This window comes from Hippoglossus hippoglossus, chromosome 21 (genome assembly GCF_009819705.1).
Source record: "Hippoglossus hippoglossus isolate fHipHip1 chromosome 21, fHipHip1.pri, whole genome shotgun sequence".
In the NCBI taxonomy this organism is placed as follows: domain Eukaryota; kingdom Metazoa; phylum Chordata; class Actinopteri; order Pleuronectiformes; family Pleuronectidae; genus Hippoglossus; species Hippoglossus hippoglossus.
This window is the reverse complement of record NC_047171.1, coordinates 14684112-14707433: the sequence shown is the minus strand read 5'-3', so window position 1 is coordinate 14707433 and position 23322 is coordinate 14684112. Positions and strand designations below refer to the sequence as shown.

Sequence of the window (23322 nt, the reverse complement as noted above, 5' to 3'; positions counted from 1 at the left end):
GATGGAGGCTGGTGATGAATCAGGGCCAGCTGCAGGGGTTAGGGCTTTTCTCTCTGTCTGTTAGTATGTGGTAGAACTTAATGGAACAAAAATGCTGTAGTAACACAACATACACAAATATAACAGGTTTTCAAATAGGACTTTTACAGAGGGCCACATGCATATCAAATAATGCAAGAATCATTTGTACTCTAGTGTTCATAGGCGCTGATTTATCTTACTGCACAAGATGGATCATCTGGAGTGACGCTCTGATTGGTGGTTAGAGTTTGGAGCAGGGGGCTGACGTTTAGTCCCCCCCCCCCCAGTTGATCCAGTCAATCACCAACTGTGAAGTTTGACATCATATCAATGTAAATTTGGCCCAGACAGTATGCCGGCACATGTGGGTGTTTGGTACTCTGTGTGGGTGCTGGAGCCGAGGAGCACCCACTGGTTGGGCGCCTAAATTACCCCAAATCAAAGTATCCTGGTGGTTTGTGGGTTAGTTTTTTAAACGTGGGCAAATCAGCACGTTCACGTCTCCATCAGTGTAGATCGGAGCCGAGCAGATAAAAACCTGTGTCTACTACAGGATTATTTGACCCGGGAGTGAATGCCGATTGAATCCATTCCCAATGCAGACAGGAGTCAGATGTCAGCGGTTGTTAGTTGGTTTGACCAGTGGAAAAAGGTTTTTTGTGTCTGTCTGCCAGTCGGTATCCCCGTTAACCTGCAACTCATGTTCGTCTCGCCGAGCCATCTGATTCACACATTGGCTGACTTGAGATGCTTAGAATAACAGGATCCTCCCGGAGTGTGAAGTGGCTGCTCGGGCCCATTGTGGCCAAGCTGTGTGCGGTGCTGGAGGGGCACACAGGATGGAGCTCAGCGGTGGGCTTGTCCTGGGCCTCCAGCCTTTGGGCCGGAAGCGCAGGGCCGTGGTTCACTGCCGTTCTCAATGGCCCCTGAGAGTCCAGTGTGATGGACAGTCCCGGGCTGCAGACACTGGCTCTTTGTGTCAGAGTTTCTTGGACTCTTTCTCGGTCTCTCTTTTTTTTTTCTATCTCCCTCAAACACTGTCACACAAACAGACACACACACACACTCTTTCTCACACAAGCAGCTTTTTCTTCCTCTCTCCTCGTGACCCTGAAGTCTAGCCTTTGCTGTAAGGCCCGACATTGTCATTATAAACAGTCACTAATTTGTCTGTGTTTCTCTCTTTCAAGCCGTTTTTCATTCTGTCTCTCCGCCTCTCATTCATGCACAGGAGCAATGAGACGACGAATGGAGAGTCTCGGGGCGGCTGGAGGTCTAACCGGGTCTAATAGTCAGGGACCATGTGAAAGTCATCAGAGGGGAAAAGCGTGATTTTCATTTACAGTGCTCTGCTCAGAACCAGCCGGCAAGATCCCTTTAGTTACAGGCTTGTTGTTGTTGTTTAGAGTCACCGGCTCCTTCTGTTATTGCCTGTGGAGGAGGAAGATTTGAGCTGAAGTTTACACTGCAATATCCTGTACTCCTGCACTAATCCCAGGCGGTGCACTCAGAGAATACAGTCTGCATTTTGCTGCCTGGTAGATTGTAATGATACTGGTTGACGATCATGTAGACATAACATGTAACATGTAACATGTAACCCATCAGTCTAAATGCAGAATCTATCATGCTCTTTGAACCAGATTTAGTTTGACATTTGGAGAAACTTCAGAGCGCTCGTAGCCTGATTTATTAATATAGACATTTGACTCTGCACTTTCTTGGGCTCGTAACAATACACATGATAAGTGTGAAGCCGTTAAGACGAACGGTTCTCGAGATGCACGAGCTACAGACCGACGGAGAGAGATTTCTAGAATTATTAGATGGATGCAAAAAAACAAGATGGTGTGAAGAACTCATTCTGAAATATAGGCCTACACCCTTCTTTAAAGCCAGCAGATTGACTGATAAGAACACGTGCAACTCTCCACTGATCCTACGGTTACTTCATAATTCCACCTCTGCTTTGAATCCATCTACTGAAGAAGTCTTATTTGACTGCTGTCCCCGTGGTGCTTTTTTTGCAGGACTGGTTGAAGTTAGTGTTGAGCTTTGATGTTGTCTCTGTCTCCCCTGATGTCCAATACTGAGGCTAAAGCTTGCACAGAGGCCCTTTTGTGAACAGAGCCGTATTCCTGAGGTCACTAATAGTTGAACCGCGGCAGCCAGTCTGTCCGTGTGCCAGTGTTGTTTCAGTCAGCCAGAACAGAGTTATACTAACCTGCCAACATGTTGAGTCCAGCTGTGAAAATACAACCTCGGATTTATTGTGTTATTAGGCATAACACCCGGTAAGTGACACAAGAGAGAGGGAGGTGGAGAACCAACACATTCAACCTGGATGGACGGACAGCCTGTAAAGCAAGCCACTCCAGTTTAATGGATACTAATCAAGCTGCTTGTGGGTCCGTCTTGAAATGCCTTTAATTAGATTTAACATGCACTAGTATAGTGTCCCTTCTAAACATGCCTGTTTGGACTGGGCTGTTTGTGCGGCCTGCAGTGATGCTGGTTGCGGCTTTCCTTCAGCAGTATGAAGTTCCTCGGACTGGAGAATCAGTTGTCATTTCCGTTGTTGTGATCCACAACGTCACTTACGTTGATGAGTCCTAGCCTCCGGTCGCCTGTTTATTAGATACAATATTGAACATATATTGTGTCAAATCGCACCGAATTCGACACTTCTCTTCTTTGGGCCCTTAACAAAAGAAGAACCTCTCTTAAGAACCCCCCCCCTGGTTAATACGTTTTCTTTGGTAGTATTTCCTCACTCTTATCGAGGGTTAAGGAGAGAGGATGTCACACCTTGTTAAGCCCTATGAGACAAATTGTGATTTGTGAATATGGTCAATAGTATTTGACTGTCTTGAATTCAGATTGGATGGGTCTTATTTTTTTTTTAGGCACGTCACCGCCAAAGCTCAACTCAACAAAGCCATCCAAAGAAGAAGAATTATCAGTCCTGGTGTTTGCTGCATCGTTAGTACGTCTCTGGTTACGTTGATGTGTCAAACTAATACCTCTCTAGCCAGCCTGCTCGCTAGGTGGTAGGTAGCTAAGTGGCTTGAGAGGGATGAGTACTTGCGGTGGTGAAAGCCTGGAAGTGCTTATGAAGCAAACTGCGTCAGAACCTGGGATAATGGGAATCAATAATATTTTCCCCTTTTAGTGTGTATTGTCATGGCAAGTTTGGTCTTAAATTCAATTTGACATTTTAACTTGTATCTAGCTGTAGACTCCCTGAGCAGATGGCTTATTAAAAAGTGTACCTTTTCTCTCTCTAACTGCACAGAGTTACAGGAGTGTGGGAGATGCAGGCATGTCAGCCTGACCTTCTGCGTGACAGGCTGCAGGGGAGGGTGGTTACACAGTCAATGAGATGTTTTAAAGTATTCAAATTGTCTCTAAGTCAAGGTACAAACTACCCAGTGATATTTTTGTTTCTTTCTGCTTCAAAGCTCCCCATCTATCCTCGTTTTATTCTTATTTTCAGATCCAGTAAAAATTCCGGAAAACGAGTAGACTGACTGTCATAGTGAATCATGGCGTCCAGAACTGTGGTGTCAGGTTTTAGAGAGTTTAACAACCGGGAACAGTGTTGCATTTCAAAGCGGGTTTTAAACCAAACAGACACTTGGACAGTTATACAAGGTTACTCATGACACAACACAACTTATTGCAATCACATGACTGTTGTAATGTCTCATTTTCTGACACACTTTTCAAATGGAAACTTTTACCCTCTCCAGAATGAGGGACTTCCATTGCCAGGAAAGCATTTCAAGGCTGAGGATCCAGTCCGACTCAGCTTCAAACCTGAGGAGCTTGTCGACTTATGGCCGAGATATAGTGTGCGTCTGGATCAGAGCAACCTGACGGTGACATCCACTACCAGAGCTGCTCTTCCTTTAAATGGACTGTATTTACTTTGCAGCTGGGCTCAATATCCTGTGGAGCACTCCCAGCAGCCCACTGGCCCTCCCCAACACACACTCATCAGTGAAATGTGGGCTGCGGTGGAAGTTAGCGACTCCGCTCCGGGCGCACTCATTGAGTTGTGGTTAACGCGCTGCCATAGCAACTCTTGTTCACCCACCATGGGACAGAAAAATGTTTTTTATCTCCCTGCACTACACAAACAGTCAGGATGAAGCGTCTGACTGCAAAAGTGGACGGGCCCAGCAGCAGTATATCTGCTTTAATATCCTTTGTCACGGCAAAGAGCACAAACACAGATGAACTTTCAGGAACTGTCGCCTCGTAGAGGAAGCGAGAAGAGGAGGGAAGAATTTCTGCTCTGTTTTCTTTGAGACAAACCTGACGCCGCGTTGAGCAAAGATTTGCTCGTGTTGTCTGCTGCCGCCCAACATGTTAGTCTTCTTCCGGCTACACACAAGAAATAGCTGAAACAGGAAATCTGTATTCAACAAGGATTCTTCAGAGTAACTTGTTGCTCTAACTAGAACTCAGTCTCTTATGCTGTTGATATTTAACTGAATAATATGCACAGGTTTTATTGAGGCTTTTGTAAAGATAACGCATCTTGTTTAATGCACATTGGCTTTGCTGTGGCTCAGATTATGTAATTTACAGTGGAAACATTGTCAAAATCCAAAGTCTCATTTCACTGATGATTATTGTGGTATTGTTGCAGAAAATTACAAATAAGCTTATTTTCCCCCTAGGATTTCTCAACCCTGGAATAAGATAAGCTTTGTTCACTAGGGTGCAGTGTAACTTTGTGATACAGCAAACATGTCAGCAAACTGGAGCAATATTAGCATATATTTAGGGACATGTTTTTGTGTATGATTGGACTCAACTTCCTGTACAAAAATGAAGCCAAAATATTCCGGATACGCATGCTGCCATTTTGTACTTTTGATGTCATTCAGGGTCAGAGTCAGCGCAGTAGTGATCGTGAACTACTGCCACGGTATCCAGGTCCCGCCCATACACATGCTTGGCCTAACGTGAGGCTGTCTGAGCTGTCAATCGTGATACTTGAGCTTCTAGGTTAAAACAACTGTCTGCTGCTGTGACGTGCACCAGAAAAAACAAAACAATGGTTTAAAGAAGCTAAAACGCTCTGTAGAGCTGAGGGAAACAGCAGAGTTTGCTCTGTCACTTCTCACATCCAATCAAAAATATCAATTATATCAATTATAGATAAATTCTCAGTCTGATATCAGGCTTTTGTGAGAGCTTTAAAACATAAACAGCTACTGACCTGAATTTCCCATGACTCCATACAACATCCTGTCAAACACATGTGGATGTGATTGTGAGCACACTGGGGTTTGTTTCCTTGAGCGTCCACAGACAGTACATTGCGGCGAGTGGCTCCATTTCACAAGCCGGAGAGACACATTGGATGAGACAGGCTCATCTGGGTCATTTCATTCTCCCCAGTGCGGGTTGCCATTGATTTCCATTACGGCTTGGCAGGCACCCATTGCTCTGACCTGCTGGACGGCCATTAGTGCCCTTTTAAGTGTAGTGATGAATTGTCAAACGAAACATTAAAGGGCGGTGAGGAGTGTAGAACCTCAGCGGCAACACAGCAACTGCAGTGTGTCTACTGCTGCTTTGCATCGCGGAGGGGGAAGGAAGCATCACGAGTGACCGCAGACAAATTTTAATGAAACATGTCTGCTCTGTCTGCACTGTTTCCCTCGCAGCATTTTAAAGTTTAGCAATCTTTTTAACGAGTCCTGATGAGTCATGCAAAATTATTCACATGGCACCATGATACCCTCCCTCTCCCCAACTGCATGCTGGGATCTCACATTCAATTTCCCTGAGATCACTTCCTGGCCACCTAGTGAAACACAGTCATTTGATTTTTGGGCCAATATTGGGATAGAATGGACTTTATTGCCTTTTTAAATAAAAAAAAAAAGTTTAATTCTAACAAATGACGCCAATCACTGACTCAATTCCTCTTGTTTTTTTGCACAGGTTGCTTCGAGTGCTGCATCAAATGTCTAGGCGGCGTGCCGTACGCGTCGCTGGTGGCCACGATCCTCTGCTTCTCAGGTGTCGCCTTGTTCTGCGGATGTGGCCACGTGGCGCTCACTGGCACCGTGACCATCCTGGAAACCCACTTCTCCCAGGTCACCAGTGATCACGCCATGCTGACTGATGTGTAAGTGACCTCACACTGTATGCGTGTACTTACATGGCTGCCTGTGATGCCATCCAGTGTGTGAGAAACATAAAAACGAGATCCTTGTAATGAATTGGAATTGGGTTTTCTGAGTTATTTATAGTAACTTTTATCGTAGAAATATCAAATATCAAGCCTCAATTAAATTATTTGTCGTAAGGGTTTGATAACGAGTCATTTGGAATCATTGCCCAGTTTTTTAAATATAAATATGGGCTGATTTATTGGTGTTGGAAATGTTTTACTCCCTATCAGTATCAGCATCAGCATCAGCTGGCTCTACAAATAATGTTAACTGGAAAATAAAAAGAGGTCCAGTCTAAAGTGAAATAACACTTTAAATCAGGGTGAGTTTATGTGGACTATTTTTAGCCGATTTGGTCTCCCACATTCACCTTATCCTGGAGATGAGTCCTAATATGGACTTTTCCCCCCGTTTCAGAGCATCCATTAGTCCAGACAATAAAAGAGCAATGACAAGAGACAGGAATGCACATATGTTTTATGTTGGTGTAGATTTGGAGTGCACTGTTTAATTTAATGTCCACAGAGGCAGTCTGTCTCTCGGTGGACGCTTTCCAGAGACGTGCATCACCTGTTATCTCCACATTTGGCCTTAGGGAAGCTGGGCTGCTATCTCCATCATATCCATCTGTTTATGATTAATCTGCCAGCCCCAGTTTACTCATGTGTTTTTACACCAGACGGTCGGTGGTGTTCCACACAGTTACTTAACCTGACATTTTTAGTAGGCTTCTCCAGGGCTAAACACATGATGGCGGTTGATTTGTTCTGCTGTTTTGAACCCACTTCAACTACTTTACTGGCAAAACTCATGTGTGTTTAACATTGTTCCTTAACAGAGTACAGCTGATGCAGTACGTCATCTATGGCATCGCTTCCTTTTTCTTCCTGTACGGGATCATTCTGCTGGCCGAGGGCTTCTACACAACCAGTGCAGTCAAGGAGCTGCACAGCGAGTTCAAGACCACCATCTGTGGACGCTGCATCAGTGGAATGGTATGTTCACACAAAAACCACCGTGCCAGGTGTAATCCTGATTTTTATACACTGATTGCTTTAAAACAATGCTTTCATGCCATGTGATTCAAATTTGTTGGAAAAAAGTGTGAGGGGGAAAAAAAAGGTGGGATGGGGAAGAGTGTAATTGTTACCATTTTACTCCTGATTCCAGTTTCATGGTTGTCCGGTGACGCTAACATTGTTCCATCGCTGCGTCCTCAGTTTGTCTTCCTCACATACATCCTGGGCGTGGCCTGGCTCGGTGTGTTCGGCTTCTCCGCGGTGCCCGTCTTCCTCTTCTACAACATGTGGTCCACCTGCGCTGCCATGAAGTCTTCCATTGCCAACCTCACCGACATCGACTCCATCTGCGTGGATGTTCGTCAATATGGTAAGAGGATAGTCATAGGAATGTCTTGTTGAGGAGATCAGGCTCCACTCACTGGGAGAGATATTTTGCCCCAGGGACCAGGGCGGTGCTGGGTCAGTGAGGGTTTAAACTTGGTTGGGATTCGCTAGTCCAGAACACGCAGAGGGCCAGAGAGCGCTGGTAAAACACTGATGCCCTGGTCCATCAGGATTGGAACTGATATGAGGGATGGCCAGCCGGATGTTCCCTCTGGGAGAGTCAGGTGAAAAAGAAGGCAAAGAATATTATCAGCCAACCTGAACCTTTTTTAAAATCTCATGAGTTCACGGTGATGCCTTCAGGCCTCCATTATCATGTACCTCCGAGGAGAACTGACCAAGACTCCAAATCTTTCATTCCTTCTGCCATCAGGCTACTAAACTCAGACAGCTGTAGTTTTAAATGACATCTTTTATGACTGTGTTTTTTTACAGGGTAACACATGTGGCAATTTATTATCTAATTATTGTCTTTTATTGCTTTTTCTTGTTTTCCTTCACCGACCTCTAATTGTTTGTTGACCTGTGCTTTTTGACACGTATCAAATTGGATGTTTTTTGTGTGATCGTGAATGGGATAAGCTGAATATGAAAGTTGACTGAATCTGAAACAGCTGTATGGTTTCAAGTCCAGACTTAATATTTATTATTAGCTCAGAGACACTTGTAATCCTCTCTGACCTCTCTGATCACATGCTGCATATGCTCTGAGTGTGACCAGATTAACCTCAGAGTTACTTTTAAAGGCCTGAAGAATTGGTTTTGTGTTTTTTCATTTAATATTCCTGTAAACTCTCTTATCTAAAGTGAAACCACATCAATTTTTTTTCTCCATCTTTGTTGTTTGTTGCTTTCTCAGGCTCAGGAGGACTCTTCCTAATAATCTAACTCATCTTCATGTGGAAACATGTTGGAGTGCCCCTTTATATCTGTTTTTTTCAGATTCAGATTCAGAATACTTTATTAATCCCAAAAGGGTAATTTCTACAACAGAAACCATGACCCCACTCTGGCTCTCTCTCTCTCTCTCCTGATGTATATGTGAGCTTGCATGAGGAGCCAGCTGAGAACAACAGTAAAAAGTAGGAGATAATTAGCATCATGTAGAGGGGCGGCTTAGATATTTGCAGGTTGGCTACTATCAGCATTTAGTAGCCTGATGGCGAGAGGAATAAATGTAACGATTTGTTTTTCGTGCGGGCGCATAATGGCGTCGGTCTGAGGGCATAACTGAGAATTCCCTGAAAAGTACATGGTCGGGTTGACTTAGTATTCCTTCTGCTTTCTGGACCACTACGAAGATTTAGAAAAATTAGCAATAAAATCGAATCATCTTATTCTCTGTACTCGTACTTGGCATTAAAGGTTCAGTGTGTAAGACTTAGGTGAACGGGATCTATTGGCAGAAATTGAATATAAAATAATCCGAGTGATGTTTTCACTAGTGTGTTTCATCCAAATTGTACGAATTGTTGTTTTCTTTACCCTAGAATGAGCCCTTTAATTAAAATACTTTATATTAACATCGGGAGCGGGTCCTCTTTATGGAGGCCGCCATGTTTTTTTACAGTCGTCCAAACTGGACAGACTAAACACCTTTTTGAGTTTTTATGAAAACTGAAAGCTACTACAGGTTCCCTTTAATGTTTGGAAGCAACTTCAGCACTAGATTTCACTAAATTCTACACACTGAACCTTTAACTGAATAGACTTTTGCATCATTATTCACCTGGTACATTGTTTTTGAGTGTGTATGAAAACGTTTCATTTCATGGCTGCAGGAATCATCCCATGGAATGCCACGCCAGGCAAGGCCTGCGGATCTACGCTAGGTGACATCTGCAACACCAATGAGGTGAAATGCTGCTCTCCTCTTCATTCACACACCAGCAGTGGGTGGTGAGGAAATGGAGAAATAATCCCTCTTGCTTGTCTTCCTGCAGTTCTACCTGTCCTATCACCTGTACATCGTAGCGTGCGCTGGGGCAGGAGCCACCGTGATCGCTCTGGTAAGTTTCCCTCAAGTCGCTCCATCTCTATTTTTATTATTTTTTTCTTTAGCTCATCTTTGCATGGTTTGTATCAACGGATCCTGTGTGAAGTGGTCCTCTTGTCATTCCCATATGGTCTATGTAATCGCACTAAGGACTGTTACTCAGGCTTTTTCTCAGCTCCCGTTCCATTTGCTGTTTCCCATCTGCTTAGAAGCACATGGCCCTGATTTTACTCTAGGATGGTGCAGTTTGAACTTGCTATTTTGTAAATGAGTAATTAAAGAAAATCATAATCATGAGCTTGAGCTATAAAATCCCAAATATAATATGATAAGATTATACTTTTAATATTTTGTTTTCCTTTACTTCTCTATACTTTAACTACTGGAAAATGATTGGTCACTTTACTAACTAGTGGTGATGAGGTCACCGGCATGTTCTCTTACATCCTTCTCTGTTGTCTCTCTTCCACCAGCTGATCTACATGATGGCTACCACTTATAACTTTGCTGTTTTGAAGTTTAAGAGTCGAGAAGACTGCTGCACTAAGTTTTAAAAGGGTTTTTAGGAGCCCGGTCGCAGCGTCCGAGGCTGCACTGAGTAGAGACAGTTGCCACTGACAACAAATGAACTAAAAAGAAAAAAAACGAGAGTAGGAAAAAAAAAATCTCTCCAGTAGTAATCACATGAAGTGTAAATAGCTGATCTGTTTCCTTTAGCGTTTGGTATCCAGGGATATTGCTGGTCTGAGGACACCAGATGAGAGTTGTCTTCAGAGCGTAGAGGGAGGTTTGGGTTTGTTCTGCTTTCCTTGGCACTGACTTATCGATTTTTATAAGAAACGTGCACAGCTAGAAATCCTCACCAGTGTTATTATATACAGTCCTAATGTGTGAAGCTGATTGGACCTGCACAAAGGCATCAACTGCAGGACATTTTCGAATAAAAAACAAAACAAAACTGTATTTAGGATTTATGCAGTATTTCAGGATGAGCATCAGTGCAGTGCAGTCGGAGCTGAAATGCAAATTTGTTCGCTCACTCCTGAGGCTCTTATGAAACCTAAATGTAAGATATTTGTGCAGGTTGTTGCACATGATTCCAAAAAAGGAAATCTAAATGAGAGTCGAGACTATTCTAAGTTTTCACCAAGAGATAAGCTGTGTTTCAATATAGGGGCTACATCCTCGGGAGGACGCGGCCCACCTGACCCTTGGAGGCCGCGAAGGCCGAATCAAAATGAGACGGCCTAGTCTACAGAGACTTTCCGCGAACGGGACTGCTGTGGCCTAGCAACGGCACTAAAGTCAGACAGTTAGAACGTTTTAAAGCCCCTTGTGATTTCATTCGTTAGCTGTTCGATTGAGTTGAAGCCTGATACTCAAGCATTGAACGTCTCGTCGCTTGCCGTTGCCATTACCTCTTTGAAAAGTGGTTCGTCACTGCGGCGCAGTGAACCCTGGGATAGGTTTGGCCTTATCTTATGTTCGGCTAGGAAGGATCTACCCGTTGGAGCTTCTGTTTGTCGGGGATAGAAGGACGCATTTGAAGGAGACTTTGAGCACTTTGTCGCAACCGGTCTTCAGATGTAGCCTCTGAAGGATGCAGCCCCTGAACTGAGACACAGCTATAGACCGGACAGAGCCCTTATAGATATATATATAGTATGAATAGTATGTACAGTATAAATCTCGGTCCACATCTGATGACAAATATCGAAGGTGTTCTCAGGCTCCATATTTTTGACTGCCAGATTAGTAGTTTTGGTGAAGATGAAAAACATTTGTGAAAGGACTAGCTGCAGTGGCCAAGTGCCTCGTCCTTTTATTTCTTTGATTTATTTGCTCTGCCTTAAAATGTTTGGTACCATGAAGTGTTACGCAAAAAAAAAACATCAAGTATTATTTACCTTTGTCACGAGTTAGATTCTAAACTTAACTAAAAAAACAAAAACGTTTATCGACTGTATTATGCGGGCGAGTATTACGGTGTGTGTTGTAGATTTCAGAGTAACAACACGTACGTAGCGCAGCACATGATGGAGGGTTAGGCCAGTACCAGGGGTATCCTTCTGCATGAGGTCTCACTTTTAATTCCATGTATTTTACAAAAGAAGAAATTCTCCTATTTTAGAGTAGAGCACACGTGTAATATTTTTTTTTTCTATGAGCGCTGATGCTGGTACGGCCTCGGCTATGAAGTTGATGTTTTGTTTCTTACCTTTTATTCTCTCTCGAAGTGCCATTAAAGAGCCATTTGTTTTTACCTTTAACACTGAGCCTGCATGCTTACATTCTCAAGGACTCCTTGATCTGTTTATAGCTACTTATACTCCATATTTCATATATTTAATTTTCTCTTTTTTTGAAGACTGTAGCTTTTACTTTCTTTATAAAATAAACAATCTTTGTTTACAAAAAATACCCCTACTTGGTCTATTTATTATTAACCTAAAAGCGAGTGTTTCAGACGTATACAACTCGACATGCATACGAAGCAGGGTCTCATGCTTTGCACTAACCTCCAGTGTTTTTCAGCTGCATTAAGGTTGCATGTATAACTCACTTCCTCTGCTCACCAATCACGCCTTTAAACTTTCATTTCTGTAGCACCAGTCATGATCATCACAATAACGTTACAATACCTGTTAACGTCACCCCCTGTGTGTGAGGTCTTTTATCTGAGAAGCTTAACTTTGTGTGTGTCTACGATGTACGTACTGTAGCTCTGACTCCTGTAGCTTGCTTTGCGTCTCTCTGACATGCTCACCGGCCATCCACCTCACCCTTCTCTTCCAGATCCACTTCCTCATGATTCTCTCCGCAAACTGGGCCTACCTTAAGGACGCCAGTCAAATGCATGCCTACCAAGACATCAAAATGAAGGAAGAGCGGGAGCTGCAGGACATCACCTCACGCTCAAAGGAATGCCTCAATTCCTACACATAAGGATATTACACGCACACGCCACATAAACGCACACACACACACACACACACACACACATTAGACACTGCGGCCAACCACCGTGGCCCTGTTGGACCAAGACAACGCTAAAACCACCTGCCGACTGCCCCTGACACTGTGCAGTACTAACCAGGCTCCTAACACACTAATGCATCAGTGTTGCTTTCTGCACTAACTTACCAAGAAGTGTTTTAGATCTCCTATGTCAAGTTTCATTCATGCTGATTTTATATTTTCTATTTTTCTAGAGAGAGAAAACAAATTCTCTGTTGTCATTTCATTTTCTCTCACCCTTCTTTTATAACCATTTTTTGCTGGTGAAGCTTGAGACATTGCACTATTCATATACAACACAGTTTGTTTTTTCACAGTCTTGCTCTGTCTTTTCTGAACGGGTGGGGCCAGTTTTCAACAAAGGAATGTACAACCTTTATATTTAAATTTGTTTTGCTCTTTCTTAATCAGAAATGCAGATAAATTATACACGTGAAAGGCCTTACGTCCAAGATTGTTTTACTTCACAGGTCAAATATACATAATGTATCACATCCTGTCGGAAAAGTGGTGATTGTATGTATTCTCTAAAGTCCATTATACTTAAGTACTTAAGTGTATTAGTCTGGATCATTTGATTGTTGATTATCGGTTCTAGATTCTAATTTTCGTCATAGAGCTGCGTAAAACCCGCACAGACCTTTCATGGCCTACATTAACACTACCTCAGGTGTGCACTATAGAGCCTCTGGAACACTTCTCCCTTTGTAAAGCTATGGTTTCAAAATCCCACTTCAACTGCAAAGAGACGCCTCGAACACAAGTATATATTTAGGTACCTGTTAATTAAACCAAGCGCGCACACACATACAGACACACAAATACACACACACTTCAGGAGCTCCTCATTGTAACAGCATCGTGTTGTTTGATTTGTTTTTACGAGTAATTTCATTAGAATAAATCACTTGCTAAACGTGGACCTCTGCCAATAATGACATAGAAAGATATTTGTTTTATTTAATATCTTAAATGTTTGGTGAAAAAAGAAAAATCAAGGTTTGCTGATGGAAAGAGCTACAGATATTGGCTTATTGTCAATAACTAACATCTGTACGATACCAAGAATTAAACCTTACTTGGTTTTGAAAACTGAAACAGAATTATGTCCCATGTGTATTGGTACTTTGAAAAACCTGTTGATCCAAACAGATCTTAAGATATGAGCTGTAAATTATGAGCCAGGGTTTTTTCTTATTTTTACTAAAGACAAAAAAAAACAACACTTTTTCTTAATTTTCTATATTTGCATCTTTTTTTGATGTGCAATTGTCATGATTCTGACATAATTACTCGTGTAATCTTTTGTCTGCTAGTTGAGTTACAGGAATAATGTTTCTTTGTTGCATGGAGAAAACCTGTTTCTGCAGCAACACACATGTGATGTACAGTCATTTATACTGATGTCATTAGTAGGCAGTGTTTGCCTGTTAACTTTTTTTTCTTTCTAACCGATTAATGAATCTATTTTATGTAGCCGATTAGTTGTAGATGTTTTTTTAGCTTCTAGTCAAACTTCTATAAGTCTTATAATGTTTTGTTCCTGTATTTTCTGTGAATGTCAAGGGCTTCCCCCATAAATTACTGAAGCTTACATTTTGGAAACAACAATCGCCACACCGGCCATTTATAAAACTTAATCGAAATGGTCAAATCAGCCACAGTGTGAATGCCAATGTGACCATATAACCACGGGTGTGCAGAGGCCGATATGATGGATCTACATGAAGCAGGGGTTCTATCACATCTCATCTTTGTCCGCCATGATTCCTGTTGAATGAACCAAAAGAAAAACTAAAGAAAAAAACGCTACCTATCAATCACCAGAAGGATAAAAATTCCAGTATCCTGTCTGACTGGAAATCCCTTTATGACATGACTTTTTATGGAAATAAAAAATAATAATTCCCCTCTATTTTGATGTCTCCTTTTTTTGAATGACAGAAACTCTTGTACAGCAAGTTAAAATGTAGATCAGGATTTATTCATACATATTCAGTCAATGTAAAAAAGTATCCGATGGATATTAAACAAAAAAATAAAGATCACAATTAAAACAAGAGTAGAAAGGCTTGTATGATTCATCAGTTTATGACTATGAGTTCATGTTTGCAGTCCGGGAAGTCCAGCTCACCAGAACTCATCGTCCTCATCCTTGTGAGAAAATGCTGCGATGCTGGGAAAACCAAAAAATCCAGTCAGTGAAAAGTCTTGAGGGACAGAAAGTAATTTCTCAATTAAGTCATCCTTAAGACAATGTAAATCCACAACAAATAATACTATAAAGATGAAGAGATGATAAGAAATCCTGAAAGAAATTGCTTTTGAAAGAGGCTTATGTCGGCTTATACACAGTCCAGACGGTAAGTACCCAGGACAGTTGAACTTTCTTTGTTCTTCGAGCTCCGCTTCAGCACATTCAGGTTGGTAAAAAGGATAATACAATTAAAGTAGATTTAATTAGAGTCAATATATAAATAACTGTGGGAGAAAGTTACCTGTCTTCTTTGTCCTCAAACAGACTCTTGGCCTCTGGGCTTGTGTGTCCGGCTTCTTCTCTTCCAGAGCTCTGAAAAAAAAAAAAAAAACACTCAGTTTAAAACAAAGTTTTTCTTTATGAAAGCAAAGTTGTACTGTATTCTCAGGATTTTGGGACAAACTCACCTGTGTGGGCTGCTTCTCTCTGGCCTCCAGGACCATTTTCATGTACTTCTCCAGTGGATTTTCACCTTCAGGCTCCTCTACATCATCCTCCTGCTCTTCATCTCCTTCCGTCTTATTCCCTCTTTCTTCTTCTTCCTCTTCCTGTCCTGGATGCTCCTCCTCTTGCATGACCTTGTTAGAGAAAGACACTGTCAGGACTCATACATCAGACCAACTTTTCTCAGGAGACACAAAAAAGTGAAGATCTGAAAGAGATGTTTTAGTAGAACTTGGTGAAAGATCATCATTACCGTCTCTTTCTCTAGTCTTTCAAGTTCATGCAGCTCCCTCCATCGTGCTTCCTCTTGCTCCCTTTGCCTTCGCTCTTGTCTTTCTTTTCGCTCTCTTTCCCACCTCTGCTCCTCAGCCTCGTCATCTTCTTCTTCTTCCCTCGCAGAATCACCTGCGGTTTGTGGGACTTCTGCAAAACATATGGAAAGACACAAGTTGTAAGTAAAGTTCCTGTCTTCCTTATGGTTTGCACTGTACAGAGCGATCCATGAGACTGATGGTAATCAGTAGAGGGCGAACAGGTCTGACTTCTTTTTACAGTAGAAGGCTGTCCTTGTCATTTGGGGGTCATAATTATGCATCAGTGGACTTGGGGCCCAGCGACTCACCCGCAGGGCCCTGCGAGTCCATCGGGTCTTCTGGGAGGTCCCGTGGGCGGGGGACAGCGGGGCCATCAGGGGCCTCCTCAGTGAGAGGGACGGCAGTGTCCAGGAGAAGCTCTGGAATGTGGCCGGGCTCTGGAGGGAGACACGCACAAAGAGATCTTTTATGCTGCACCATAATGCAACAGGGACAGAGAACCAGCACAGAATACATAATCAGCTGCCCTTCATCTTCACCATTGTGCGGGGCCACTGAAAGGACACTTTGGAGGCCAGTCACACACTCATTAAAAAGCAGCCTTTCAAAAATCCAAAACCTCCACACCGGATATGCTGATTTTGGTACTGGGATTTTGTTTAAATTAATCACAAGAAAACAATCAGGACAAATGCAATAAAGTACATCATGTTGAAATATTGTAAAGTTCCCATTTGATTACAGTTTTTGTCAACAGCACTTTTATAGCAATGACCCACCATTACTGTACTGTATTTACAGAGTGGAGACTGGAGAAGGTACAGGGACAAAAAATTAAATACTATTCCTAAGTACCTGACAAAATCCCCGTCAGGTCTTCAAGGCTTATTCTGTCAGGTTGTGGGGACGAGTCCGAGCTGGTGAGGACCGGCTGCATCTGTGGTGGACTGAAGAAACAAAAGAGACAAGATGAGGGCACTGCTATTCATTATCTCTTTGTGTAAGTGTATGACAATGATGCACTGTCCTTGCCAGTGATATGGCAGATGGTACCTGGGCTGGTCTCGTGCTGTGCTCTTCAGCTGAGGGCTGCGAGGTGAACTGAACTCGGAGGAAGAGTCACCTGAGGTCACCCCCTCCTCGCGGGGGGCGAGAGCGAGCTGCCTGTCAGACGACAGCTCTGGGAACGGCACCGGAGACACAACTGGCTCTATCAGGGGCAAAGACTTAATGTTAGAAGATACAAATATGGGAGGAAGATCATTATCCAGACTGACATGAAATATAATGTTTAAACTGTTTTTATTCTCTGGAACTTTAATAAAATATGTACAGTATGTGTTAAACGTGCTGCGACTATTTCATTAGTTATGCCTTAACAGATACATTTAATTATTACTTTGAATGCGTATATTTATGCATACCTTCTACAGTTTCTCTTTGAAGCTTTTTCCTGGAGGGGGAGTGTGGTGTGGAGGACAGACGTCTGGTTGGAGCAGAGATTTCATCCTGATGGTGTCCATCACTTAGAAACACAGGTTCCGTCAATGAATGGAGACTGTGCTCAGTGAAAACTGTGGACTGGGGTTGGTTGTGGGCTTCTAAGAAGGTCACTCTTGGCTGTGCAGGTGGTAAGGTGTTTCTGGTGTCATACGCTGAAGAGGAGGGTGTTTGTAATCTTTGGGGAGACGACGGTCTGTGTGAAACCTTTGATTTGTGGGGGGAGCGGGCGTAAGAATGGTGAGAGACCTGTCTCCTTGGAGGAGAGCTGGGACGATGTGAAGGATGTGGTTGTTGTGGGGAGAGGGGTCTCAGGGGAAGCATATGAGAGATGGTGGAGAGCACTGCCCTCTGCTGGTAGTTCCTGTAGGCTTCCTCCAAGGTTTCCTCCCTCTGCAGCTCCTGGATGCGAGCCTTGGCTTCAGCCACCAGCTCCATGTCGGAGTCTGGAGAGTCACTCCGGGGAGACTTAAGTCTTCGCAGGGGCCCACCTGCTCCACAAATATCATCATAACCCGCCCTGGCCCTCAGCAGAGCTCTGTTCACATAGATGTCAGGCGGGACCAGCTTGTCAGCGTGGAGCTCCAGCACTGAGCGATCGACAAGTGAGAGCTTGGAGTTACACAGCACTTCATTTTCAAGAGCTGCCACGATCGCATTGATCGCAGAATAGAAAAGGGGAAGTGGAAAGAAACGGAAGAGCAAACAAGAGGAGAGTTGAGAACCAGTACAGAATACCAAACACCATAAAAGAGCAGGATCTCTGAGAAAACCTCTGAGAGAAAGGTTTGTTTTTCATTTCTAAAAGTTTTCTATATGTATCTACACCTATAACCCAATTGCTACTACTTCAATATGGCGTTCCTTCTTGTTTTTATTAAACTATCTATTGGGGCTGATTGAAACACAAAGAAGATTTAATGTTCAACTGAACAACGGAATCACAGTCAACTACAGAAGGGGTATATCACTGATTATAACACAAAATACACTGGACAGAAGACACCAGTATGATTTAACTTTAGTTACTAATCCCACTAAGATGTGGAGAAGATGCACATCACAGTACCTTGCTGTGTTTGGCGAAGCTTTATCTTGACGTCTTCTACATGGTTTTTAATCCACTGCAACGTCTCCTCGCACTCAATCAGCTGAGCCTTGAGCTGAGTGCAGTGCTCCACCTGCAGGAAAGCCACAATTTACACAAACGAAGTAAATAAGTAATAAAATAAGTGACTTTACATTTCAAGAAAAAAAAAAATTCATAGGTGAGACAAAATCTGAACACAAAGTTTCCCACGCTCAGTGAGAGGCTGACTGACCTCCCTCTGGAGCCGAGCCTGCAGCTCCTGCTTCTGGCTGTTGAACTCTTCCTCATCCAGTCTGCGAGCGCTCTGCAACCTGAGAAGCTCCAACTGCAAGGACAGCTGTTCTTTGGACGGCTTACTCAAATCTGAGAAAGGGGTTATTAAAGTCACAACATAACCTAAAAAGCAAACGTTATTTCCCAATGCTGCATCTACTTTAGTTGGGAAATTGTGTGATGATAGAGCGGGAGGTGACGTGCAGAAGTTATGATTCAACAAGTCATTTTAAAATGTTTTTGTACAGATCTGAGGACGTTAGAGCACAGCACATAGGACAGTAGCTTTTTTTAGGGCTCCACTGCCACACCCTGTCGTAGGAAAATACAGTGCAACCTTGAGATAGAGGAAAGGTTTGGTTCTCTGCAATGGGTACAAGTAGCCCTCTGTCTCTGCTCATTGTTACCCCGCCCCCCCTCCGGTCCAGTTTAGAGAGTTGTCTGCAAAGCTACAAGAACAACTCAGACGCCCCACATTGGCAAGAAAGATGCATTCAAAAAGCTGACCCTGAAGCAGTGTCACTTCGCAGTACACTTCATCTCCCACAGCTCACAGGGAGCCCAGTCTCAAGCACTCTGTGGGAACTGGATTTATCCAATATTAAAGAAAAGCAGCTACAATTATTCTCAAGTTCTGAATCTCTAGGCTCAGATGAGCAATAACTCTCAGACATTAAAATTTCAGGCCGACAGAAAACACTGAGCCTCTTATTCTCTGATGGGGACACTGAGGCACGGTAACACCCCAGAGAGGTACTTGGGAACAGCAGCCGCTCCTCACCTGCATGGAGAAGCCGGTTCTCCTCTTGGGCCTCATCCAGCTGGTTCTTTAGCAGACGCAGCTGCCCCTGCAGCTCTGCCTTCTCTCTTTTCAGGCTGGTGTAGTCACTCATGGTCTCCACTCTCTCTCTCAGCAGCTCCTTCTGTTGAGTCAGCAGAGGAATCTGCTGCTGTGCTGTGTCGAGCTCCACCTGGGCAACAACAGAAGAGCCATTGAAAGAAAAGCTCAAATGAAGCTACAGAGTAAAGTAAAACGAAGGTTCAAAATCAGGTCAAGAGGCAAAGACACCAACGGTACATCACATGTGAACACATCAATTAGACCGTCTATTGTAAACTTATAACAGAATATCACACTGAATGAATGAAACTCTTGCCCATGTCGCCAGGTGCCCAGTGAAGACAGTAAAGTTAACATTGACTGTTTGTATTGACAGTAATATCGAATTAATAATATAAACTATTGACCCTAATTATGAGCATGGTTGATTATGACTCAATACAATTATGTCCAACTACGTATTAACAAGTATGCCGATATCTCAAAATGATGTGAAAACTCCAATGTACATTCTAATGTGATTTTGACGTACGAATGTCCACATAATGTGACTAAGGTCGGATAACTCCACATGCCTTAATTTGATTATTGTTTATTCCGACCATGACTTTATTTAGGTTAAGGTAAATCAGAAAATGCTGTTTTTATGGCAGCGTCTTATTCAGACTATGGTCTTAATCGGATCAACATAATATTGGTGTCCATGTAAACGCGTCCTCTGCTGGGTGTCTGGGGTAGTGACGCTCACCTGCAGCCGTCTCAGCTCTGAACAGGCTCTACTGTGCTCCTCTAACTGGGAATCAAGTACCGCTGACTCCCTTTGGATACGAGCCGTTTCCGCTGAGAGGAAAAAACACAAAAAAGATTGTAAACATAAGCAGGCAGTAATGAGCTACTCAGTAACACGACATTCATATAAATACTCACCTTTGTTTCTGTTCTCGTTCTCCGTTAGTTTCTCTGTTCTCTTGAGGAATTCTTCTTTTAATTCAAACTGACACCTAATTTCACAAAGACATAGGATTGACAATTCAAAAGAGGTCTGACAAGACATCTGAGAAACTGTTTTTTCATGGCAGCAGACCGCAGGACAACAAACCTGGCAACGGAAAAGATTCACTACACTGATGATTCTTTTTTTGTCAACATTAGTCATACTGTAGCTCTGAGGGAGAACCAAATGAAACATACATTCAAAAAGCAAGATTGAGACAGAGGTGTACATTTCATCAAACAACATCTGTGGAGTTTCATTTTTGTGTTTGTGTTGTGTGCCTCTGTCAAGCAGGACAAAAATCATTTCGGACTCTCACTGGCATTCAAACAGTTCAGTGACCTTTTATATTATATACACACAGGAGGGTTTTTACTCCAGCACTACACACAATGAGTCTACACTTAAACTAGTATCTTGAGAGATAAAAAACTACCAGAATGAACAGACAATATAAATGACTTGTGTGTAATTTAAGCAAAAGAGAGACATTCTTGTGTTCAGCATGAAAATACCTGGAGAGTTCATTCTTCAGCCTTTGGTCGTGCGTGTCCTCCATTGTCCTCACGCCCAGTTCTCTCCTCCTCATCAGCTCTTCTGTGGCCTTGACCTTCTCCTCGTGAATTTGACAAGTCCTGTTGTTGTACAGCAACAGTAAGATTCAGCACAGCAGCCCTTTACTAACAAAAATTGTTTAAATTAAAAAGCTCTCACTTTTCAAACGCCTCCATTCTCATCCTCAGCTCATTTTCTCTGTTCCGTTGTGTTTCAATTTCTTTCAGTAACAATTGTCTGTGCATATACACATTTTTTTCTTCTATCTAAAGAAAAGAGAAACACAAAAGAAACATCACAAGACTTGCATTTAAGCAACTGTCAAGTAAACCAATGCATACTGATGCTGAGAGCCTCCCACAATGTACCAATTGAAATAAGAGTGATTTATCTTTCAGGGGAAAAAAAGCAGCAACCTACCTCTTGTTGTTTTTGCAAGCGATCAATGGCATTTTTCTCCCGCTCCATCAATGCCTTTGTCTTCATTTCATAAGTCCTGTCCAGCTCTTGCTTCAGCTTATCAAATTCTTTATGAAATTTAGACTTTTCTTCCATCTTCACCTTGGCAATCTCAACGTCTTTAAAATGTTGAAGCTTAGGATCCAAAAACAGAGATGTTCACATATTAGCGATCATATGTTAGCCATTCTAATACAGCAATATATATCTTTTAATTAGAATTTATATATTGCAGATATGAGTGTCCAGCAGGTCAATACCTGCTTGCTTCGACAATTTCTTATTCATTTACTTGGTAGAAACATTTATGTACCTGTGTGCTCATTTCTGCTTGCAGCTGTGCTTCGATTTCTTTTCTGTATGCAGCCAGTTTTGATTGGAGTGGAAACAATTTGTCTCCACTACAGCTTAAGTTCTCATATTCCTTATCAATCATTTTCATCTTGTCAACTGTAATCAAAGATAGACAGAGAACGTTAGAAACTATGCACTGATTTAAGATATTTAAGATAAGATTGAAGAGATCAGTTCCCCGTACCAAGAGAATCTCCGTAACTCGCTATGCTTGTTGTCTGCGTGTCGGCATCATGGCACAGGCCGTGAGTGTAATGGTGTGTTAGCTGCGTTAGAAGGTTGATCAGGAACCCTGGAAGACAAAGACAAAGTATACACATGTTCATCTACATCAGGAAGTGGTGGTAGAAGCTGCTCTATTTAAAGAAAAATGATATACTCCACATACCTTTGTCATTGTTGTCTTTATTTGAAGACTGTGAAAACAAATATATTATAACTAACAACATTTTTATTTCTAAATATTGAACATCGTTGATCGCAGTATTTACTTACCAGGGATCTGTACAGGGATGATTCGGGACTAATTTTAAGAAGTTGGAGAAGATTCTCTTTAGTGAAAACCTGCCAAAATGGATTTTTTTTTATCAACAATGTTCTATACACGTAGTGCTACAGTGAATTCAACACATGCAGTCGTCACACTCACCTTCTCCTTGCAGAGGCTACTCTCAGGGTAGAACACAGATAGGCTGTATTCATACCCCGAAGAGCTCAGGTGATCAGCCACGATGCTGTTACACGCTGTGACCATGAGAGGCTCGGATTTCCCGGGCACTGGTCTGGGGACCGGTTGTCCTCCGGTCACAGGACGGTGTTGTAACTCCTGGATGAGCTGATTCCGCAGCTGAGTCTGGAGCCGAGAGAAAAAAAGAAATGCAACTGACACCGGGCAGATTTAACGACAACAACAACAACAACAACAACAACAACAACAACAACAACAACAAAAAAGAATCCTGACTAACTTACTTTGAGTGTATCGAGCACTCCCTTGTTTTTAAAGGTTTGATAGAGCCTCTTCCTCAGCTCGTCCGGGGACAGGGAGTCCTCCTTGGTCGCGTACATGACTGGAGAGTGTTTTTGCAGGACAGAAGAGAAATGCTGAAGCAGGAAAACAACAGCACAGTGATGCTAACATTGTCGGCTTAGAGAGCACAGACATCACTTTACAGATAATTTTAAGTTCTCTTACCTGGAGTTGGACTACAGTTTAACTCCCCTTTTCACATCTGCAACAACAGGGATCCAAACAAGACAATTATAACCCATCCATGAACCCGCCTGACGACCAGAAAGCGTCTCTCTCTCCAGGAGGTGTGCCCCTGTCATTTAAATCCGTCAACGGAAACTTTTGTTCCGGGCTGTCCCACAGTTATGACGCAGGAAATGAAAGCATTAGGGTCCGAGCACCGCTGTGACCGTAGCGTCAAAGTTTGATCACCCGCCATCACAACACGAGGTTGTTGTATCTGCACAATGTCAGTCAGTGTTCATAGATTCCTTTGATATCTTAGATGATGCAAAGGTGTTTTGCATCATGTGTTTCAGGTCAAGAGTGTTTTTGACCTGAACAGATCTATTAGTCTGTAAGTAGTGTTTT

At 42.7% G+C, this 23322-nt stretch overlaps 2 protein-coding genes across 10 annotated transcripts in view; one reads left to right on the top strand and one right to left on the bottom strand.

Moving 5' to 3' along the window:
- Positions 1-14547, top strand: part of gpm6bb (glycoprotein M6Bb) — a 33696-nt gene extending 19149 nt beyond the window's left edge. For 2 of the 5 annotated variants that reach the window (XM_034574591.1, XM_034574588.1), the window contains exons 2-7: positions 5986-6172; positions 7057-7213; positions 7439-7607; positions 9406-9479; positions 9568-9633; positions 12417-14547. In XM_034574591.1, coding sequence (XP_034430482.1) covers positions 5986-6172; positions 7057-7213; positions 7439-7607; positions 9406-9479; positions 9568-9633; positions 12417-12566 — 803 coding nt within the window. In that variant the 3' untranslated portion in view covers positions 12567-14547. Of the gene's footprint in view, positions 1-5985; positions 6173-7056; positions 7214-7438; positions 7608-9405; positions 9480-9567; positions 9634-10093; positions 10313-12416 lie in introns of those variants that run through there. The other 3 variants (XM_034574590.1, XM_034574589.1, XR_004612537.1) reach the window with 2 other exon arrangements.
- ofd1 (OFD1 centriole and centriolar satellite protein) lies at positions 1172-23092 on the bottom strand. Of its 5 annotated transcripts, XR_004612536.1 has the most exons (24): positions 22915-23091; positions 22692-22823; positions 22369-22572; positions 22215-22283; positions 22108-22135; positions 21904-22011; positions 21679-21815; positions 21327-21500; positions 21066-21172; positions 20867-20986; positions 20285-20358; positions 20106-20197; positions 19298-19487; positions 18476-18606; positions 18223-18334; positions 17078-17797; positions 16707-16863; positions 16509-16600; positions 15962-16090; positions 15593-15765; positions 15303-15473; positions 15137-15207; positions 14671-14814; positions 1172-1182 (listed from the first exon to the last, which is right to left on the bottom strand). XR_004612536.1 is itself a non-coding variant. In XM_034574577.1 (23 exons), the coding sequence occupies exons 2-23, from the start codon at positions 22785-22787 to the stop codon at positions 14769-14771; spliced, it is 3201 nt and encodes a 1066-aa protein (XP_034430468.1). In that variant the 5' UTR covers positions 22788-22823; positions 22915-23091; the 3' UTR covers positions 12929-14768. The 5 variants fall into 5 exon arrangements, 4 of the variants coding, with proteins under 4 accessions (XP_034430468.1, XP_034430470.1, XP_034430469.1 ...); XM_034574577.1 differs by lacking the exon at positions 1172-1182 and having other exon boundaries at positions 12929-14814; XM_034574579.1 differs by lacking the exon at positions 1172-1182 and having other exon boundaries at positions 15593-15762; positions 22692-22789; positions 22915-23049.
- Positions 23093-23322: the final 230 nt, after the last annotated feature.

Excerpts from the sequence above, each read along its gene's own strand:
- ofd1 (XM_034574576.1), bottom strand. The coding sequence starts at position 22,787 with ATGTACGCGACCAAGGAGGACTCCCTGTCCCCGGACGAGCTGAGGAAG. Across the intron at positions 20,987-21,065 it reads AGAATGGAGGCGTTTGAAAA|GACTTGTCAAATTCACGAGG; the intron begins GTGAGAGCTTTT and ends GTACAACAACAG. Across the intron at positions 16,601-16,706 it reads ACAGCACGAGACCAGCCCAG|TCCACCACAGATGCAGCCGG; the intron begins GTACCATCTGCC and ends TTGTTTCTTCAG.